The sequence below is a fragment of the Bos grunniens genome, chromosome 5, assembly GCF_055505025.1.
Source record: "Bos grunniens cultivar Pamir isolate PY7600 chromosome 5, Bosgru_T2T1.0, whole genome shotgun sequence".
NCBI lineage: Eukaryota > Metazoa > Chordata > Mammalia > Artiodactyla > Bovidae > Bos > Bos grunniens.
In genome coordinates, this window is record NC_141169.1 from 76,929,577 (window position 1) to 76,948,835 (window position 19,259).

General features: G+C 53.3%; 1 protein-coding gene across 1 annotated transcript; it reads right to left on the minus strand.

Annotated features, from left to right (window-relative positions):
* Nucleotides 1-718: 718 nt before the first annotated feature.
* On the minus strand, nt 719-16,344 carry MFNG (MFNG O-fucosylpeptide 3-beta-N-acetylglucosaminyltransferase). The gene is made up of 8 exons (XM_086404036.1): nt 15,864-16,344; nt 11,284-11,332; nt 10,821-10,923; nt 10,223-10,376; nt 7,187-7,272; nt 5,132-5,297; nt 3,349-3,434; nt 719-1,687 (listed from the first exon to the last, which is right to left on the minus strand). The coding sequence occupies exons 1-8, from the start codon at nt 16,116-16,118 to the stop codon at nt 1,624-1,626; spliced, it is 963 nt and encodes a 320-aa protein (XP_086260162.1). The 5' UTR covers nt 16,119-16,344; the 3' UTR covers nt 719-1,623.
* Between the last annotated feature and the right edge of the window lie 2,915 nt (nt 16,345-19,259).

Here is a 19,259-nt window from a genome sequence, read left to right on the forward strand (position 1 = left end):
CTAGCCCTCCCCACAGACACCACCAGGCCTGAAATTTCACCATGATCACTTTCATTCAGTCATGCAAATTCTCTGGGACACTTACCTTTACCTAGCTCCTACCTGGGCTGTCAAAGTGCCCCTTTATCTGATAGCAGAGGCTGAATCCCTCAGCTCCATTCTGCCTTCCCTGATTCTCTAGCCACCTCAACCCAGGCCCTGAAGGCAGATAAAAAGCAAGTATTGTCCTCAGTAAACCAGCACCTCATGACACACATATATTCACTCACATGCATATCACTCACACAGAGGTGTGACAGAGGCACACACACATCTGTGCATCTCACATACATCGTTAGGCACAGACAAGCATAGAAGGGTGCATGGGCCCACCCTTATACATCCTAGCACACCACGACACAGCACACACTACCAGCCATCACTGTTCACGGGACCGTTCCTTTCTCCATACCAGACTCTGTGCTGTGCCCTTTACAAATCCTGCATCATTTCACTTACAACTCGTGAAGTAAGTACTCCTTTTCTCATCTATAAAATGAGCAAACAAGCCAGAGAGGCCAAGCAGATTCCCCCAGGTCACACAGCCAGCAAGAGCAGGGCAGGGCTGTCTAGCTCGGAGACCCCAAATCAACATCTGAGACAGACAGATGAAAGATCCTCCCGTCCTGCTCAGGAATGACTTTGACTGCATGTAACAGAAAACTGAACCAAGCAAGGCTTAAACAAATAAGGGTTTAATCTTCTTACAGAACCAGATGTTGGAAGGGACAGCTGTGGAAATGATTGTCTTGGCATTCCCTTCATGGCAGCAAGGTGGCTGCCCTAGATCCAGACATCACACCCACATTTGCAGTAGGAAGATGGGGTATAGGGCTACAAAACCTTCCCCAGAAGCCTCTCTATTGGCTTTGCTTAATTCTCACTAACAGACAGAGATCTGGCTCTGGCCATAGCTTGGCCATATAGTAGCTCCTAATAGCAAGGGAAGCTGGGAAAGTGAGCAACAGGAACATCATGATGGGCTGGGATCCATTCTGATTCATCATCTGGGTCTGGACATGCTGATGCTCCAAACAACATCAGGTGGGGAGCAGGGGCTGGAGACTGGTCAGCAACAACATTATCTGCCACAGACTCTGGATTCTGACCTTCTTGCACTTGGGTCCCCTCAGTGCTTGAGGATCCAGCCAAGGAAGTCAGGAGTAAGTGGCCCAGTGCTTGATCCCAGGAGAGGAACTGAGAGACCAGAGCTGCGGGCTCTGCACACTCAGGGGCCTAGGTAATTCTCTGAAGGGTTAGGATTCCTGAGCCCAAGTAGCTTAAGGACCCTCCATCTTCATTCAGTTCAGCCACCCAGGACCCATGGAGGCCCAGCCATTGAGGCCTCTCTGGCCCTTACTTGGTGCCCCCAATCCTGGGCTGTGCAACACACCTCCCAGGGGCTTGAGATGCATTCAGCACCAGTCATCATCCAATCCTGGGCTTGCTCATCTCTCAGAGGTCATGCCAGGGACTGCCCCCCTACACACACACAAGACCTGCTACGAGCCCTCAAGGCTGCCTGGGAGGCTAAGGACAACCAGAGAGCCTCAGCCCACTCTTTGCCCAGAGGTTCAGGGTTCATCAGGCCACCAGCTGCGGGCACCAGGGAGTATCCGGGTAGAGGAGACAATGGAGGGAGTGAAACCTGTGGAGAGACCAGAAATGGACAAGACAGTCACCCCCACGGGTTCCCGGGGGAGCATGTCACAGAGATGGTTTGGAGCAAGGTTTTTCCACCTTGGCACGTTGTGAATATTAGGAGCCAGATATAATTCTGTTGTGGGGACTGTCCTGGGCACTGCGGGTGCTTAGCAGCAGCCCTGTACTTCGCTCGCCAGATGCCAGCAGTATCCTCTGAAATTTTTTTTTTTTAATATTTATTTATCTAATTTATTTATTTGGCTGTGCTGGGTCTCAGCTGTGGCACTCAGGACCTTCTATCTTCATTGCAACATGCAGGATTTTTAGTAGCAGCATGTGAGATCTAGATCCCTGACCAGGGATCAAACCTGGGCCCCCTGCACTGAGAGTGCAGAGTCTTAGCCACTGGATCCACAGGGAAGTCCTCGCTGAGTCTTAACAATCAAAAATGTCCCCACACACTACCAAGTGTCTCTTGGCAGGGGTGCAAAATGGTCCCTGGTTGAGAACCACTGATGGGTAAAGACTTCAAAAGCCAGAGAAACCATGAAGAGCTGAGGCCATAGCCTCTGAGTGACCTGAGTCCCCATCAAGCAGGAACCTGTGGATTCTAGAATCTTTAGGCTTTGAGAGAATTTAACACCAAGTTTTAAATCTCTTGACATACAGCCATAGCTTGCACACTTCTACTGATGAGAAGCTCACTCCATTAGAAAGCAGCTCTTTTCCTTTTGAAACTTGAGTTTTCTTTCAATTTCGTATTGAGCCAGATTCTGTCTCCTTGCAACGTCCAACTTGTTCAACACAGTCCTGGGCCCAGCAGCCTTGGGACAGTGGTGAGACCTCTGCCTCCAAACAGATGGCTCTGCAGGATTTCAGGGGCAAGAGTGCGTGCTCCCTTATGGGTTACGCACTTCAGGTAGGTCCAAAGTCTGGACAGAGCCTAGAAGGCCCAGGGGATGGGGGGGATGCCACCTCCCCAAATCAATCTGATGCCACTCTCCTCTTTTCTCCCATGTTCCAGTCACACTGGCTTCTTTTACTTCCTTGAGTAGGTCTTACTCTCCTGCCACAATATGTCACAGGCCAGGCTCTAAACGGCTCCACAGCAATCGGGGCTGGGCGTGGGATGGAGGGGGCTGAGCTGAGTAGCCCTAATCTCCCCGGGGTGTGTTTGCAGGGAGAACTGGAGGTGTCTAGGTGGCATTTTATCCCTCATTCCAACCCTTTGTCCATGGAAAAGTATCATCCAAGAAATGAAGAGCCTAAGAAAAAATTTTTTAATTTCCCTAGGTGTGGAGTTTCTCCAATGAGTGCCTGGAGTTTCTCCATGAGAGCATCTCCTTTGCTCAGTGAACACAGTTCAGTCTTCTAGAGGTTACTGAAGAATCCCAGAGGATCAGGCCTGGGAGATCCCCTTCAGATCCTTGATGCCCAGCCTCCTTGTGCTACAAATGGGGCGACTAAGGTACAGAGAGGCAAGGCAGGCACCTGCCCAAGGTCACACAGTAAGCCAATGACAGAGCAGGGACTGAAATCCACTCCCAGCTCCATGCTATCAGCTACTAGCCTCTCTCACTTCCCTCCCTCCTGGTTCCCGTGTCTTTCTATCCCTGCCCTCAGGCCGCAGTCCTCCCACCCTACAGTTTCAGCCCGCAGACCCACCTGGAGGGGTCCTCCTCAGGCGAGAAGGGGCCATGGAGCTTAATGACATTGAGTTTCCCCTCAAAGACGCCGTAGCTAAGGGTGACCTGCGCAGAAAGAAGTAGAGAAGGCAATGAAGCAGGGCGGGGCAGTGGGGAGGAGTGTCTCACCAGGGACCCCACAAGGGGGCAGCATTTTGGTAGAAACATAGAAGGTGCCTAAGACATTTTCAGTGGCACAGAAAGCCTGTCTCTGCACCTGAAATTCCACCATCAGTAATGGGTGTTTCACTGGGGGGCCCATCCCCTCCCATTCTCCCATAATCCCATTGGTGCCCCCAACAGTCCCATTTACTAAAGAGGCTGGAATGATCCCCTCATCTACAGATTGGGAAACTGAGGCTCAAGAGGGGAAGGTGCCTTTCCAGGAAGTTGCACACCTGGATGGAAGTTTCCTGAGACCTACTCTAGGGCCTTAGCAATCCCTCAGCTCATTCCACAAGCAATGAGGCTGCGGATGATGACTCCAGTCAAAAGGCAGTCAAGCACAGTGATTAAAGACTGTGGATTTGGGGGCCACCCACCAGGGTTCAAGTCCCTCTCTGTCCTGAACTAGCCACAGTTAGTTCCACTCTCTGGGCCTCAGTTTCTCCATCTGTAGAATGGGAACACTGTTAAGCTCCATCCCCTATGAATGTTATGAGGAACCAGAGAGTTAAAAAAGATAAGGCCCCCAGTGTGGTGTCTGGCACAGCAGGGGCTCAAACCCCAAACTTTAGGGAACACCCTGGTTTTGCCTGTCCAAAATCTGCCCCTCTTTCCTGGCTGTGGTCCTAATGGGACCAATCTGCACCCCAATTGTAGGTCTGGTCAATCAACACTAGCTCTAGGCTCTGGTAGGAAACAGGTCATGTGACCCAAGTGAGCCATGTGACCAATAAGCACCAGCCCTGCGGTCTGACAGGAGGAGCTCTCTTCTCACTGGTGGGGTGGGGCTGCCATCTTGCCAGCGCAAGTAGCGAGCCTGCCTGAGAATGAGGCCAGCATAGGGGAGGACACACGAGAGAGGGGATGGGATCTGAGCACCCAGATCTCACCAGATCTAGCAAGTCATCCACACCCTCACCTTCTCAGGTACACAGACCCATAAATGTCCTTTTCTGTTTAATTAGTCTATTGCCTTTCTGTCCTTTGCAGCTAAAAGGGCTCTGACTCATACCATGAGACAGAACCTCCCTGGGGGCCTTCCCAGCCAGGACCCCCTATGGGACTGGACACCCATGAGTTGGAGGGCAGTATCTGCAAGGCAGAGGCAGCTGGACCTCAGCAGAGTCACTATCTGCCAGGTGATGGGAGGGGCACCCACCCTTCCCCCAGCCTGACATTACACATGGGTCATCCCTACTGAAGACCTGGTCTTTCCCAGTAACACCTGTGTGGGAAGGAAAAGCAGTAAGCAGTGGCCAGGTAGGCTCTGATGAAGGAGGAGGCCGTTGAAAGTGCAGGACTGGCCCCTTCAGAGGGTGTGGTAAGGATGGATGCAGTGTTCAGGGGCCTGGTTTGAATCTCAAGATGAGCTTTCTCTCATCTGTGCAGGTCCCTCCAGCTGGCATTTGGGAACCAGATCAAAGAACATTAGCACCACAAATGCCAACCCTTAAGGGTCAGAGGTGGAGAGCACTGAGTCACTGCGTGCCCTTAAGGGGGTCCTTTGCCACGCTGGGACTCAGTTTCCCCATTAAAGGAGAGAGCCCACACACACACAAACACCTCCCCCATTGCCACCTGCCCCATGGCTGGCTCACCTGCTCCGGGAGCTGGGCAGCCTCCAGCAGCTGCAGGGTCTCCAGGTGGGAGTGGAAGAGGGGACAGGACTGCAGGTGACCACCCAGCTTGCACTCAACGATGTAGCCCACGGTGCAGTCATCAGGCAGCCGGATGAGGGCAGATGTGTCCATGAAGTGGGAGCCACTGAAGGACAGAGCCATGCTGCAGCCACTGGCCTAAGGCCCTTGACACCTAGAGCCCTTCCTGTCTCCCAGAAAACCCTCCCTCCACCACAGCCAGCTGGAAGAGAAGAGTGCAGCTCTAGCATCTGCCCCTTGCATACTGTGTAGCCTCATGCAAGTTATAAACCTCGGAGAGCTTCAGTTTTCTCTTCTGTAAAATGGGCATGATAATAGCCAGAGCTGTTGTGAGGATTAAGTGGCGAAATGGTGAGATGAAGCCTTTTATAAATGTATCCTTTCCTTTTCTCTCTTTCTTTTCATTCATTCATCCACTCATTCATTCATTTTTGAGTTTGAACATCTACCTGGTGCCAGCCACTGATGACACAGAAGCTGAGGACACAGAGATGGGAAAGAACTGCTTCCTGCCCTCAACAGCAGCCTCCGTGCTGGAGGGAGACATGAGCAGGTCATTGCAAATGAGGACTAGTGCTTAGAGGAAAGCACGAGGCCTGGGGACACAGGGAGGGCAAAGCAGATTCCCAGAGGAGGTGGCAGCCTTTTGTTTTGCTCTTTATTTAATCATGGCAGTGGCAGATTCTAAACAGAGTCTTACAGGATGATCTGCAGTCAGCCAGGTGCCAAGCGGGGGAGGAGCAGTGTTCCTGGCAAGGGCATCAACTGACTGTGCACCCCATGAACGCCCTAGAGACCAGGCTGGGCAGCTTGCTCCACTGCACAAGATGCCTGAGAAAGGGGTCGAGCAGGTACAGAATCCCATCCTTTGTCACCTTCCCCAGGCTGTGCCCGGGGGCCGCACTGCCCAGAGCGGGTACTTTTTTCTAATTCACACAAATGTACTATAGAGGGGGACAGAAGCCTAGATGGGGTATCCGGGTCACAGGGAGACCCCTGGTCATGTGTATACACCTGCTATCAACAGACCTTAGGACAGCATTCCTGCTTCCAGTCAGGACACAAACTACCTCCTGAGGGCACCCCTATCCAGGGCAGGGCAGGGCAGGGCAGGTTGCTGCAGAGGCATATCACGCAGGCCCTAGAGCCAAACCCAGCAGCTGAGAGACCTTGGGCCTGGGTGACCTTGAACCAATCACTTACTTAACCTCTCAGCAACTTAGTTTTCTCAGCCAAGTAGAAATAAGGCCAACGCCCCCTTCCTCCCTGGGGGCTGTGATAATCTTAGCAAAGTACAGGCCTGGCTCAGAGTCAACCCTCAATTCAAGGTGGTGACACCGATGTGGCTGTTAATAACAGTAACAGACTACCCAGCAGACCTCAAGAGACCTTTGTCATGCCCTCTCTAGAATACCAGTACTCCTACCCAGTACCGAGGGCTTCCACTACTCTCACAATCCCCCTCAGTCTGGCACCACTCTTCTAGGACCATTCCAGCTCGAATGCCACCTCTTCCAGGAAGCCTTCCCTCCTCTCCCTATGTAGAAGGCCGTACTCCCTCCTCTGAGTGTTCCTCCACTTGGCCTTCACCTCCCTTGTGACAGTGATTGGTCAGAAGAGGGCTGAAAACGGAACCTAATATTGACTGGGCTCCTACCAGGTGCCAGCCCAGGCACTTTCTCATTTAACCCTTACAATAACCACTGGCCACTGTATTATCAGGTCCATTTTACAGACGGGGCACTGAGGCTCTTAGAGATTACACATCTTGCCTGTGTGTAGCAGAGTGTACTAAGCAGTGTACCCCCAAGGGCAAGGTAACAGGTGACTTGCTCACCACTAACTGTGTAACTCTGATGCAGTGGGAATGAGAGGTAGTGTCTCCTGAGCTCACTCTCAAGCCCCTTCTGCTACAAACACCCCACCCACACACCAGCCGATCCCTCCTCTCTGCACACCTCTACCTCCCCCATCTTCCTGTAGGTCTCTGCTTACCTGGCCCAGGGGGCCATCTTCAAAGCCAGTTTGCGGTTGATGCAGAAGCCAGCTCCCCCGGTGGCAAACCAGAACTGTACCAGCTTCTGTGGGGGAAGATGGGGAAAGCCAAAGTGTAGGGTGAGCCTAGGGGTGGGGGCAACAGCCAGGCCTCCCCTTACTCACAACCAACATGGCTCAGAAGCTTTATATTTCACATCTTTCTAGAGTCTTGCTATGAGGCTTCTCAGATTGCGCTAGTGGTAAAGAATCCACCTGCCCATGCAGGACACATAAGACACACAGATTTGATTCCTGGGATGGGAAAATCCCCTAGGAGAACATGGCAAACCACTCCAGTATTCTTGCCTGGAAAATCCCATGAACCGAGGAGACTGGTGGGCTAAAGTCCATAGGGTCACAGAGAGTTGGACATGACTGAAGCAATTTAGCATGCATGCAGAGTCTTGTTATAACCTTAAATTATGCCCATGAAGGAAAAAGAGAAGGGCAGGCAAACATTCAAGGGCTTGGAATGGGATCCGGCACATGGTAAACACTAGTGGGTTTATCGATCAGCTTGTAAAGCCCTTGACATCCAAACCAATACCACCCTTTTAGAGTGTAAACCGTTTTCAGCCCTTGCCTAGCATCACCATGGCCCAAGATCTCTTCTACCTCCTCTGTGAGGACCTGTGAATTCACCCAGGAATTTCTTCAAGGCTTTTGAGAAATCCTGTACCTTTTCAACTGTACCATCTTTTAGTCAAAGCGCCCTAAGGTTACCTTCTCCCAGGTCCACAGTTGATGCTTCACTGATGTGTGTTGCATTGGCTTGGGTTATCTCCCATGATTCAGCAGTGAGAAGAGCGCTGGATGGGAAGTTGGAAAGTCTGACACTGAGCTCCCCCCTCCACTGTACAGCTGTATAACCTTCAAAGAGTTCCTGCCCCTCTCTGGACCTCAGATATGTCACCTGTGAGCACAACATTGGCTCCAGTTCTGAAATCCGATGGTTCTCCGGGCCCAGAAGTGTCTTCCTCCTCCGAGATCTCTACGAGTTTACTTCTGGAGACTCTTCCCTCTTAGAGAGAAGTCAGGCTTCAACTAGGCAGAATGAATGGGTTCTTTGGGACCTAATACACAGGAGGTGCCCAATAAACGCTTGTTTAATGAATTAATGAGAGCAGGGCTTCCACTCCCAGAGAACCACAGTAACATCAGCAGTGATCATGTGAGCGCCTAGCCCCAAGCACTGACCATGTCAAGCCCTTTGCTACAGATCAGGTGACTGAGGTACACAGAACTGAGGTCACCTGCCAAGGTCCCAGAGCTGGGACTGACCCCAAGCCAAACCTCCTTCCCCCTTTGCCATCCTACCCTGGGGGGACACCCACATTCTGAACTGGCCAGGACACTCTGGAGCAGTCCTAGGATCCTGCTGGTGGGGTGTCTGACAAGGAGGGCATTGGTGCACATTGTGGGCTTGAGGAGTGGGTGTGTCCAGCAGGGTCTTGTGCCCAGCACAGGAAAAACACTGCTCAGAGGTGAGGCTGGGCTGAGTCAGGTGCTCGTGCTCAGCCGCCAAGTCATGTCTGACTCTTCAGAATCCCATGGAGCTGAATCGGGTACTGGTGGAAAACACTCACTAGTATCTACCATGTGCCAGATCGCATTCCAAGCCCTTGAATATTTGTGTGCTTAGTCGCTCAGTCATGTCTGACTCTTTGCAACCGCATGGACTGTAGCCCACCAAGCTCCTCTGACCATGGGACTCTCCAGGCAAGAATACGGGAGTGGGTTGCCATTTCCTTCTCCAGGAGATCCTGGCCCTTGAATAGGTGACCTCATTTAATTCTTTTGCTCACAACTGCTCTATGAGGTAGTGACTGTTTTCACTGATTTTACAGATGAGGAAACTGAGGCACAGAGAGGCAAGATGACTTCAGTCAATGTCACAAAGCCAGGAGGGAGCGGGGCTAGGGAATGAGCTCTGGGAGTTAGGTTTCAGAGCCAAGCTCTCAAATCTTTAGGTCAGGGAGAGGTGGTATGGGAACCTGGGGGACCCCTCGGCTCATCTGGCATCCGCTTGCTCATGCACACCACCCCTCAGGTGGTGCCCAGAAGGATTTAATTAGGGCTCAGAGGCTGATGAGCTGCAGATAATTAAGGTTTTGTGTTTCCTGCTCTTGGTTTCCCTCGAGAAGCAGATGGTGACCCTGAGAGGGAGAAAGCCCCATAGTGGGCACAGCTCCCGCTCCAGACATTGCCTCTAGAGAGGGGGACCCATGGCTTTCCTGTTCATGGGGGCCAAGGGTGCCCTAGGGGCCTGGGTCACCCCAACACCGGAATCCAGGTGGGTTCTGGGGACAGGGGGAAAAACATGCGATATACGTATACTAAAAAATTCTTATTTCTCCAAAAGTCAAATTTAATGAATACCCTGGGGTTTTGTTTATTTGCTTCCTAAATCTGGCAACCTAAATCTGTCCATTCAGGTCTGGAGCTGAAGCGGGTGCTGGGGACCCTCTTGTGCCAGGTGCCAATACCTCTGTGGGTGATTAGTGAAATCTGAAGAGAGGAAAGCTGTCTAGGGGAAGGGAGAGTTCAGGGGCTCCCGGCAGCCGCAATTTGCCACCTGGCCCAACAGATTCAGCATTTTAACAATCCGTCCAACTACATGGTGATACCAGGTGGCTAGAAGCCTGATTGTGGAGCCTGGAGACCTCAGCTCACCCCACCATGCTCACGGTATGACAAGGACAAGCCACTGCTCCTCAGTAATTGAGGCCCTACTCGGTGCCAGTCTTTGCTTTCCTTGCATTATGTCAATCTCCTCTCTCTCTCCTTTCTCGGTCTCATAAAGAAGGAGACCGTATCAGAGGAGAAGCCACCAGCCCAGAGATACACAGTGATGCAGGCAATTCTGAAACCCAGAAAATCCACCCGCCCCCTGCAGGACCCCGCCCCTTCAGGGCCCCGCCCCGACTCCGCCCCCGAAGGGCCCTGCCCCGCCACCCAGCGGCCAGTTCACAAAGGAGGCAGCGAGGGACCCACTGTGCGGTTGTGAGGTTGCGGCTCCGAAGCGTGAATTGGCCGATTCAGGCTAGGCCGGCCTACATAGACGTCGCGGGTCTGGGGGAAGGTTTTCAGCAACTTCAGCAGCGCCCTCGGGTTCAGATAGTTGTCATCGTCCACATGGCAGAACCATCTATGGGGATGGAATGGGGGACCTTGAACTTGAACGGGGTTCCCAAGAGCTGCCTGTCAACCAGACTCCCCCTCCCTGCACCCTCACAATCAGTCAACAAACAGATATGGGCTGGAGTGGGCTTAACACTTAAGGCCTAGCCTTGTGCCAGCAGCATCTCCTGTAAGCTCATGAGGAAGTTGTGCCCATTCCTCAGGTGGGAACCAAGACTCAGGCAGGTTAAGGCACTTGCCCTAGGTCACACAGCCAGAATGGCAGGATTTGAACGCAGATGGTCTGACCAGAGACAGATCCCAGAAGGCCCTACATGTGATTCAATTCACAGGATCCAGAACTTTACTTTTTTGACAAGACATCCCATTTAGACATGGGATGTCTTGAGTAGCCTGAGGCAAAGGTCACGCCTGCCCCCTAAGACCAAGGTGAAGACCAAGGTAGACTCACCTCAGCCCACTGGCCAAGAAGGCATCAAATTCAGCAGCCATCTTGCAGGACAGGGCAGGGTGGCTGTGCTCCGCAGAGCAGTTGGTGACCACAAGGTGGGACCCTGGAGAAGTAAGGACAAGTCAGCCCAGCTCTTCCCCACAGCCCTGCACAGTGTGAGAAGCAGAGCAAGGCAGGGCCTCAGAGAGCCTGGAGCAGTCCACCCACTCCCATTTTACACAGGGGAAACAAGTCAGGGAGGGCTGGCCTGCCCAGAATCCTGAAACTAATGGACAGCACGCTGAGCTGGGACCCAGGTGTTCACGGCCTTACCGTCTCCAGGGGAGACTCCTGCTCCCCTCCTGGGCAAAGGGGGAATCCCTGTGCACCAAGGGTAGACAGTCGTGTTTCCTGGAGACCCCCAGGCAGCCACCCCAGCTTTCCCTGACAACAACTGAGGGGTTCCCATCCCACCCCGAGTTACCCAGTCTCTCCTGGAGGCCTTCATCCGGGCTGTCAGTGAAGATGAACGTCTAGGAATGAGAAAAGAGGCAGGGTAGGGGTCAGCCAAGGAGAGTCCCGGGTCAGCCCACAGCCAAGTTCAGGTGGATACACACACAGCAGACCTCTGTCCTCTTTCAGTGATGGAAATACACTCCTGTCACAGTCACACACTCCTTTAGGACAAGAGGACTTTCTCAGCTACCCAACCCCCTCCCCCATACAACACACACAACCCAGCTTTTGTAGACACACAGCTTCGAATTGTACATCAGCCCATCAGTCTCACATTCAGCCCCCTTACAGACCAACACCCACCAGACCAGAGTCGCACACCCTTGGTAGAATCACACCTTCTTCAACCATACACACATCACAGTTCCACTTGGCCACTCCACAGTCACGAATACACGTGTGTGTCAGTAGACAGATGCACATGCTGGGACACTGAACCACTTGGGGAGATAGTCACAACTTTCATAGTCACCCAAACTCCCTGTGCAAGTGTTAGGGCCCTCACACACCTCCCAGACTGAAGAGGCACCCCACCCACAGCTTTCACACGTCTGATCCCTCATGACTTCACTGACCCTCCAGACAGGCGTTGTGATTTGCAGATGGCAAAATGAAGGCTAGGTGATGAAGCAAAGCTGTGTGGTTGGCAAGAGGTAAGGACCTCTCCCCACTCTCAGCTCCCAGCGCAGCCAGACTTCCCCCCAGGAGCCCCACCCAGCAGGTACTCAGACCCAGCCTGAGGACACTGAGCACCTGAGCACCCCCAGACCTGGGCTTCTCTCCCTCTACCCTATCTTACTGGGACCCAACATTTGGGGGTGACCATGCCTCCTCTCTTTCTCTCACACCCACATCCAGTCTGTCAGCAAATTTTATCCACCCAACTTTCAAACTAAAGAACTAAAGAGCCTCTTGATGAAAGTGAAAGAGGAGATTGAAAAAGTTGGCTTAAAACTCAACATTCAGAAAACAAAGATCATGGCGTCTGGTCCCATCACTTCATGGCAAATAGATGGGGAAACAGTGGAAACAGTGTCAGACTTTATTTTTGGGGGCTCCAAAATCACTGCAGATGGTGACTGCAGCCATGAAATTAAAAGACGCTTGCTCCTTGGAAGAAAAGTTATGACCAACCTAGACAGCATATTAAAAAGCAGAGACATTACTTTGCCAACAAAGGTCTATCTAGTCAAAGCTATGCTTTTTCCAGTAGTCATGTATGGATGTGAGAGTTGGGCCATAAGGAAAGCCAAGTACCGAAGAATTGATGCTTTTGAACCATGGTGTTGGAGAAGACTCTTGAGATTCCCTTGAACATCAAGGAGATCCAACCAGTCTATCCTAAAGGAAATCAGTCCTGAATATTCATTGGAAAGACTAAGCTGAAACTCCAGTACTTTGGTCACCTGATGCAAAGAACTGACTCATTGGAAAAGACCCTGATGGTGGGAAAGATTGAAGGCAGGAAGAGAAGGGGAAGACAGAGGATGAGATGGTTGTATGGCATCACCGACTCAATGGATATGAGCTTGAGTAAACTCTGGAAGTTGGTGATGGACAGGGAGGCCTAGCATGCTGCAGTCCATGGGGTCGCAAATAGTCGGACACAACTGAGTGACTGAACTGAACTGACTGAACTTTCAAATTGCTTGGGGTACACCCTCTCCCTGGGGTACAGCCTCCACGGTCAGCCCACGGTCCATCCCCTCCTTGTCACCTCCTGCCTGCTTTGCTGCAGTCACCTTTTCCCTGTTCTCTCTGCTCCGTCCTGCTCCTCTCCAGGCTGTTTTCAACACAGCCCCCGGGGGAGCCTGTAAAGTAAGTCAGACTTTTCTTGCCCTGCTCTCCGGCAAACTTGTGCCACCAAACAGTCACCAGAGAGTGGAACTCTCTCCAGTCTGGAGTGTGGGCCAAATGGGCCAGGGAATGCCTGGGAATGAATTAGTGAGGAGAGGGGGAAGGAGGGGTCCCCGCAGCACGGTCTGGGGGCTAAGCAGGACTCATGAGGCTGGTGTTTCAGTCCCCGGGAATTCTGAGGTTGGCACAGAACAGTGGGCAGAGTTTTCTCTGAGCAGAGGGTTGCATTTGATTGTTTCAAGGAGGGATCCTGACAATGGTTAAAACCTTGCAGGAAAACAAAAGGACAGACAGCCCGCTGGGGTCAGGGGAGGGGGTGCCGGGGGCCATCTGCTGCAGAGAAGGGGAGATGTGGGGCTCTCGTTCCTCCCCCCACCCCTGCCCTTGAGGAATGTGAGGAAGAGAAAGGCTCCTCTGCATCTCAAAACATGCTTCCCCCAAGCCCGCCCCCTGTGCCTGGGACAAAGGCCACACATGAGCCCCAGCCCGCTGCCACAAAGGCCCACCTGCCACCCGGCTGCCCTTAACCAGCTGGAGCTGGTGCCCAGCCCTGGAGTTAACCAGCTCAGGCCTGCTCCTGATGGCAGAGCTGAGAGAGGCTCTAATACCTTCCTGCCCTGTGAGGCTGGGGAAACCAAGGGTTGAAAAGGGGACGGCCTTGGCCAAGGTCACAGGGAGAGATGAGCCAAAGGGTGGAAATGAAGGGGGCCCAGATGTAGTGATGAGAGTGGGTTTCCCTGTCTCTTCTCTTCTTCCTCAGTTTGAGTGTCTTGCCTTTTTTTTTCAGATCTGCCTTAAAGGACAAGATTTCTAGAGTCTGCCCCTTGTGCTAGGGACAGGGGAGGAGGAAGTGGGAGGAAGTGGGAGTGAATACATCTCCTACCTCTGCTTACAAATGGGAATTTTTAAGTTTCCCCCTCTGAAAAATGGGAATATCAATACCTACCACTCGTGTTATTGTGAGGGTTCAGTAGAGTAATGCACCGATATGCTGTCCCTTAGATGCCGAGCAGTTGGCAGGTACTCCCTCTGGCTGCCTGGTTAGCATCTGGGATTGACCTCAGAGCACAGAGAGGGTGTCTGCATGCCTCTCCTCTGCCGGCCTAGTCCTGCCAGGCCCAAACACTCAGGCTAAAAGCCCAAGTGACCAGGCAGCCCTGTGGTCCCCAGTCTCAGCAGAGAAGGAGGGACCCCAGCCTAGAGGTGGGCCCACTGAGCTCTGCCCTTTGGGCCTTTGGGGTGATGCTGGCAAGCTCTTCCTCCTCTCTGGCCTCAGTATCTTCATCCAGAGCACGGGCACCATCCTAGCGATCAAGACGAAACAGGAAAGGGCCTCCGACCACGTGAGGCCATGCTCCCGGGTACACACAGACAGCACCATAAACAGGAAGGTCTGCAGGGAGGGCCAGGCTTGGTGGCTTCCGCAAGCGGAACTAGACTCTCCCCCAAGATGAGAAGATGCGCAGCGTCCCAGGGAAGAGTCCGGCGGCGGGGAGGGGGGTGTTGGGGGTTCCAGCAAGGAAAGGGTTAATCCAGGGTGGCAGGATATCAGGACCAGGAAATCAGGGTAAAGGTGCCCCCTCCCCAGTGGGCCCTGGCCTCTTCCAGGCACCACCTCCCCCCTCCTTGGTCTCCAGGAGCCTCCAATCACCAACCCCCCCACCAAAGGCTCGTCACTTCCTCCCACTGAGCCAGCCGCCAAAGTAGGGACAGTGTGTGTGTGTGTGTGTGTGCGCGCGCGCGCGTGCACACGTACACAAGCGAATCTGCCCCTCTACCCGCCTAGAGATGACTCCCAACACCCCCAAATCACTGACTTTGCCTGAGGAGGGCACTGGGTATGGGGCTGGAAGAGCCAGAGGGGACTCAGAGCTGCCTCCCCAGAAAGCCATACCCCGTCACACACACACCTCTTGTCATGGCACTGGCTCCATGCGTGTGAGCATACACGCATGTGAACATACATACACATCCCCACCATACATGCCCGGCAGGCCTCTCGCTCATCACTGCTTTCACCATAGCACACACCCACTTCATCTATCCCTCAGAAACTGCCCCACAGGAAATGGAGCACAGGAGGTGAGATGCCACTGCCTCGGGGCACACCCTTGGCAGCAGAGGATGACGGCAGGGGCTGTCAGGAATTCTGAAAGAATGCCCCTCACCCCTCTCCCCAAACAGGCCCCACCCAGACCGTCCCATCCTCAGGGGCTCAGCCCTTGTGCTGAACCCTCAGCCAGGGCAAAGGACAGCACTCAGAGCCTGGCCTGGGGGCAGCCTGGCCAGGGCTCTTGTCAAAAGTCAGGACCTCCCAGAGGCCTCTGTCCAGCTGCCAAACACCCACCATTGCCCCCAAGGCCAGGGTGGGCAGGCACGAAGTCTGCTCCAGAACAACCAGGGAATGAAGGGACCCCTAGAAGGGACCTAGGAGCCCAGGTTAGCCTGGACCCCAAAAGACCAAGCAGTGGGCGTCAGGAGTGCCCGGCTCCTGGGCTAGTGAGGGACTCACAGCCGCAGGGGACCCCATCCTGGGAGAGAGGAGGAGCGGGAACACAGTCCAGGCAGGGCAGGTGGGAGAGCAGCTTCTCCTGTGGGGCCGCCAGAGAACCCCCAGGTCGGCGGTAGAAAGGCCTCTGTGACCCTCAGACCAGGGGCCACTCCTGGGACCCGCAATCGCCCGCTTGTCACCTGTTCCCTGGTCCTGGAGACCCACGTGTTGAGCAGCAGCTCCAGGCGGGAGTGGTGGAAGGCCTGGGTCGTCTTGACTGCGATGAAGACATCGTGGAGCTGCAGCTCGGAGGGCCGAGGGCTTGGCGGGCTCAGCTCGGGGGTGTCGGGCACACGCTGCGGGGACGGGCTTGAGCGGTACCGTAGGGAGAGGAGCCCCATGCACAGAAGGGTGAGAAGGACTCCGGCCAGGCCCCGGAGGAGCCGGCACTGCATTGGCCCTAGGGCCCCAGACGGCTCAGCTCCCAAATCCCAACCAGACGGGGAGGGGAGGCTGGTCAGGCGGGAGCCCCGGTAAAGGCAAAGGGCTGGCAGGCATGGCGGGCGGGCCGGGAGGGGAGAGGTGGGAGTCGGAGCTCCGGACCCGCAGGCCGAGCCACCGTAGCCCCGCCGCCGCCAGCCCTCCACCTGCTTGCTCCCCAGCCCTCCCGCCAGCGGCTCTGGGGCGCCTGGCCCCGCCCCTGCTTCCAGCGCAGCCCAGGGGCGGGGCCGGCCCTGGGGAGCCCAGAGGTGGCTGGAAAAGGCACCCGCAGAAGGCACAGCCCCGGCTCTGCCAGCTGCTGCGGGGAGGGTGGGGGCAACAACTACCCCTCCGTGCCAGATGGAAGGGAGGGGCCCTCCAGCCTTCGCACTCCCCGGAGACCGTGGGCCTAGCTCATTCAACACCCAGTATCTTCGGTGGCCAGCCTCCCAGGTTTGGCTTCACACAGTTCCTCCTCCTGGGTGCACCCCTCCCTCCGCTAGCCCTGGCCATCCTCACCCACGTTTCCTCTACCAGGCTGAATTTTATTTGCCTTTTAAGGGCTTCCCCAATGGCTCAGTGGGTAAAGAATCCGCCTGCAATGCAGGAGACACAGGAGATGCAGGTTTGATTCCTGGGTCAGGAAAATCTCCTGGAGGAGGAAATGACAACCCACTCCAGTATCCTTGCCTGGAAAATCCCATGGACAGAGGAGCCTGGCAGGATACAGTCCATGGGATCACAAAGAGTCGGACACGGCTGAGCAACTAAGCACATAGCCCATTAACAAGATCTTATAGATTCAGGTGGACAGCAAAGGGACTCAGCCATACATATACATGTGTACCCATTCTCCCCCAAACTCCCCTCCCACCTGGGCTGCCACATAACAGAGTTCCCTGTGCTGTACAGTAGGTCTTTATCCATTTAAGGCTTAGGCTCAAGTGGCCCTCCTCCAGGAAGTCTCCCAGCCTCTGGGGCCCTTACAATGGTTAGCCCAGTTTCTTCGGTCTTCACAACAGAGCTAGAATTATTTCCAGTTCATAGCTGAACATATAAAGCTCAGAATGATCCAAGCTGATCCAGCAGCTCAGCCACAGAGCTGGTGAACCCAGGTCTCTGGCCCTTGTCTGGCCCACAGAAGGCCCCTGAGGGTCCCTGTCCTGCTGTGACCCACCGTAGTCCATCTTGCTCGGCAGTCATTACTGCTTCCTCTCTCCCAGTCAGCCCAGTGGACAGAGGGCTTTCCGCAGCTACCACCTTTGTCTTGTTTTTTTTTTTTTTTTTAAGTTAATTAATTTATTAATTATTTTTGACTGTGCTGGGTGTTCATTGTGGCGCTCAGGCTTTCTCTAGTTACAGTGAGCAGGGATTTCTCTTCTTTTGGCTAGTGGGCTCTAGAGCGCAGGCTCCATAGTTGCGGCTCACGGGCTTAGTTGCTCCTTGGCATCTGGGATCTTCCTAGGTCAGGGATCGAGTCCATGTCCTCTGCATTGCAAGGTGAATTTTTAACCACTGGACCACCAAAGAAATCCCTCCATCATGTTTGGTACAAGGTCACTCATGTCTTGTCCTCCCTCTGCTAGAACCCTGATGGCTTCACAAACGCCAAGGATCAACACCAGCCTGCAGACCCTGTAAGGGTGGCCCCTGTTACCTCCAGTCCCAGCTAATACTCTTCTCCTCTTGCTTCCTCACTCCAGACCCAGTGGGCTTCTGACCAGTTCAGGGACACGTCCACCTCAAGACCTTTGCCCATGGTTCCTGCCTGGGCCTCTGTTTAGTCGTTAAGTTGTGTCCAACCCTGCGACCCCATGGAATGTAGCCCGCCAAGGTCCTCCGTCCATGGATGATTGTCCAGGTAAGAATACTGGGGTGGGTTGCCATTTTCTTCTCCAGGGGGTCTTCCCAACCCAGGGATCAAACCCAAGTCTCCTGCGTCTCCTGCACTGCAGGCAGATTCTTTATCACCGAGCTACCTGTGATATTGGTCCTGAGAAACAAATCACCTGGCCTATCAAATCAACTGGTTCTACCAACATAATGCTACCAAAAAACCTGAAAGCCTTAGCATTCACATCTCAGACTAGATGGAAGAGACAATTCTCTTTAAGCTACAGTTTCATGATTTTATAGAAAATCACTGACCTTCAGACAATAAATTCATACTATACTACTACTAAGTATTTTAAAGTGATTTTTACCTCTTTGTAAAGAAGGGATCAAAATAATTAGGATTTTTAAAAATGAAAAATGAGATTCACTGGAAGTTAATAAAATGAATCAGTGACCCAACTCTATGGACTCTCAAAATAATTAGTTCTACCCAGGCTGCCAGGTCTAGAGATCCAGAGATCTAACTCCCCCATTACCCTACCTCCTTCAAGTCTACACAAATATCTTCTACATGAAGCCTTCCCAGACCACTTTATTTAAATTGCAGCTCCTTCCCCCTCCTTCCCAGCTTTCCAGGCTCTTTCCCAGGGCCCCTTTTCTGCAGTGTTCTCTGCAAAAGTACTTTTCATCCTCCAACATCCTATATATTTATTGTCTGTCTTCCTCATGAGAATATCAGGGCAGGGATTTCTTTTTATTCACTGAATTCCTAGTACCTAGAACAGAACCTGGCACATGGTAGGCACTCAAACTTTTCTTGTTAAACACAGGAAATACCAGATGTGTGGAGAATTGCATTAGCACTATAGAGGAAGAGAAAAGGAAAACCAACCCTTCTGAATCACCCTTCTATGGCCCAGCCCTGTGCCAGGCCCCCTCACAGCCCATCTTCACAGAATGGCATCTCCAAGGGATAAACCCATGCTTCATGCCATACTGACCAGGGTTCAAATCCCTAGCTGTGTGACTCTGAACAAGTTACTTCACCTCTCTGAACTTCACTTTCATTTATAAGATGGGGACAAAATAAGACTTGGGGTTGGTGGGCTTCTCCACCCCCATGGAAAGGGCACCTAACATGGGACCAGCCACTGGGCACCTGCAACTTCACCCAGGCTCGTATGTCCATAGACCAAGCACTGGGCCAAGAAGGGGGTGGTTTGCTTACCCCAGTGATCATAACCCAGTCTCCATGGCCAGGGAGCCAATAGCCACCCATA

Excerpts from the sequence above, each read along its gene's own strand:
- MFNG (XM_086404036.1), bottom strand. The coding sequence starts at position 16,118 with ATGCAGTGCCGGCTCCTCCGGGGCCTGGCCGGAGTCCTTCTCACCCTT. Across the intron at positions 5,298-7,186 it reads AAGATGGCCCCCTGGGCCAG|TGGCTCCCACTTCATGGACA; the intron begins GTAAGCAGAGAC and ends TCTGTCCTTCAG. Across the intron at positions 3,435-5,131 it reads CTGCCCAGCTCCCGGAGCAG|GTCACCCTTAGCTACGGCGT; the intron begins GTGAGCCAGCCA and ends CTTTCTGCGCAG.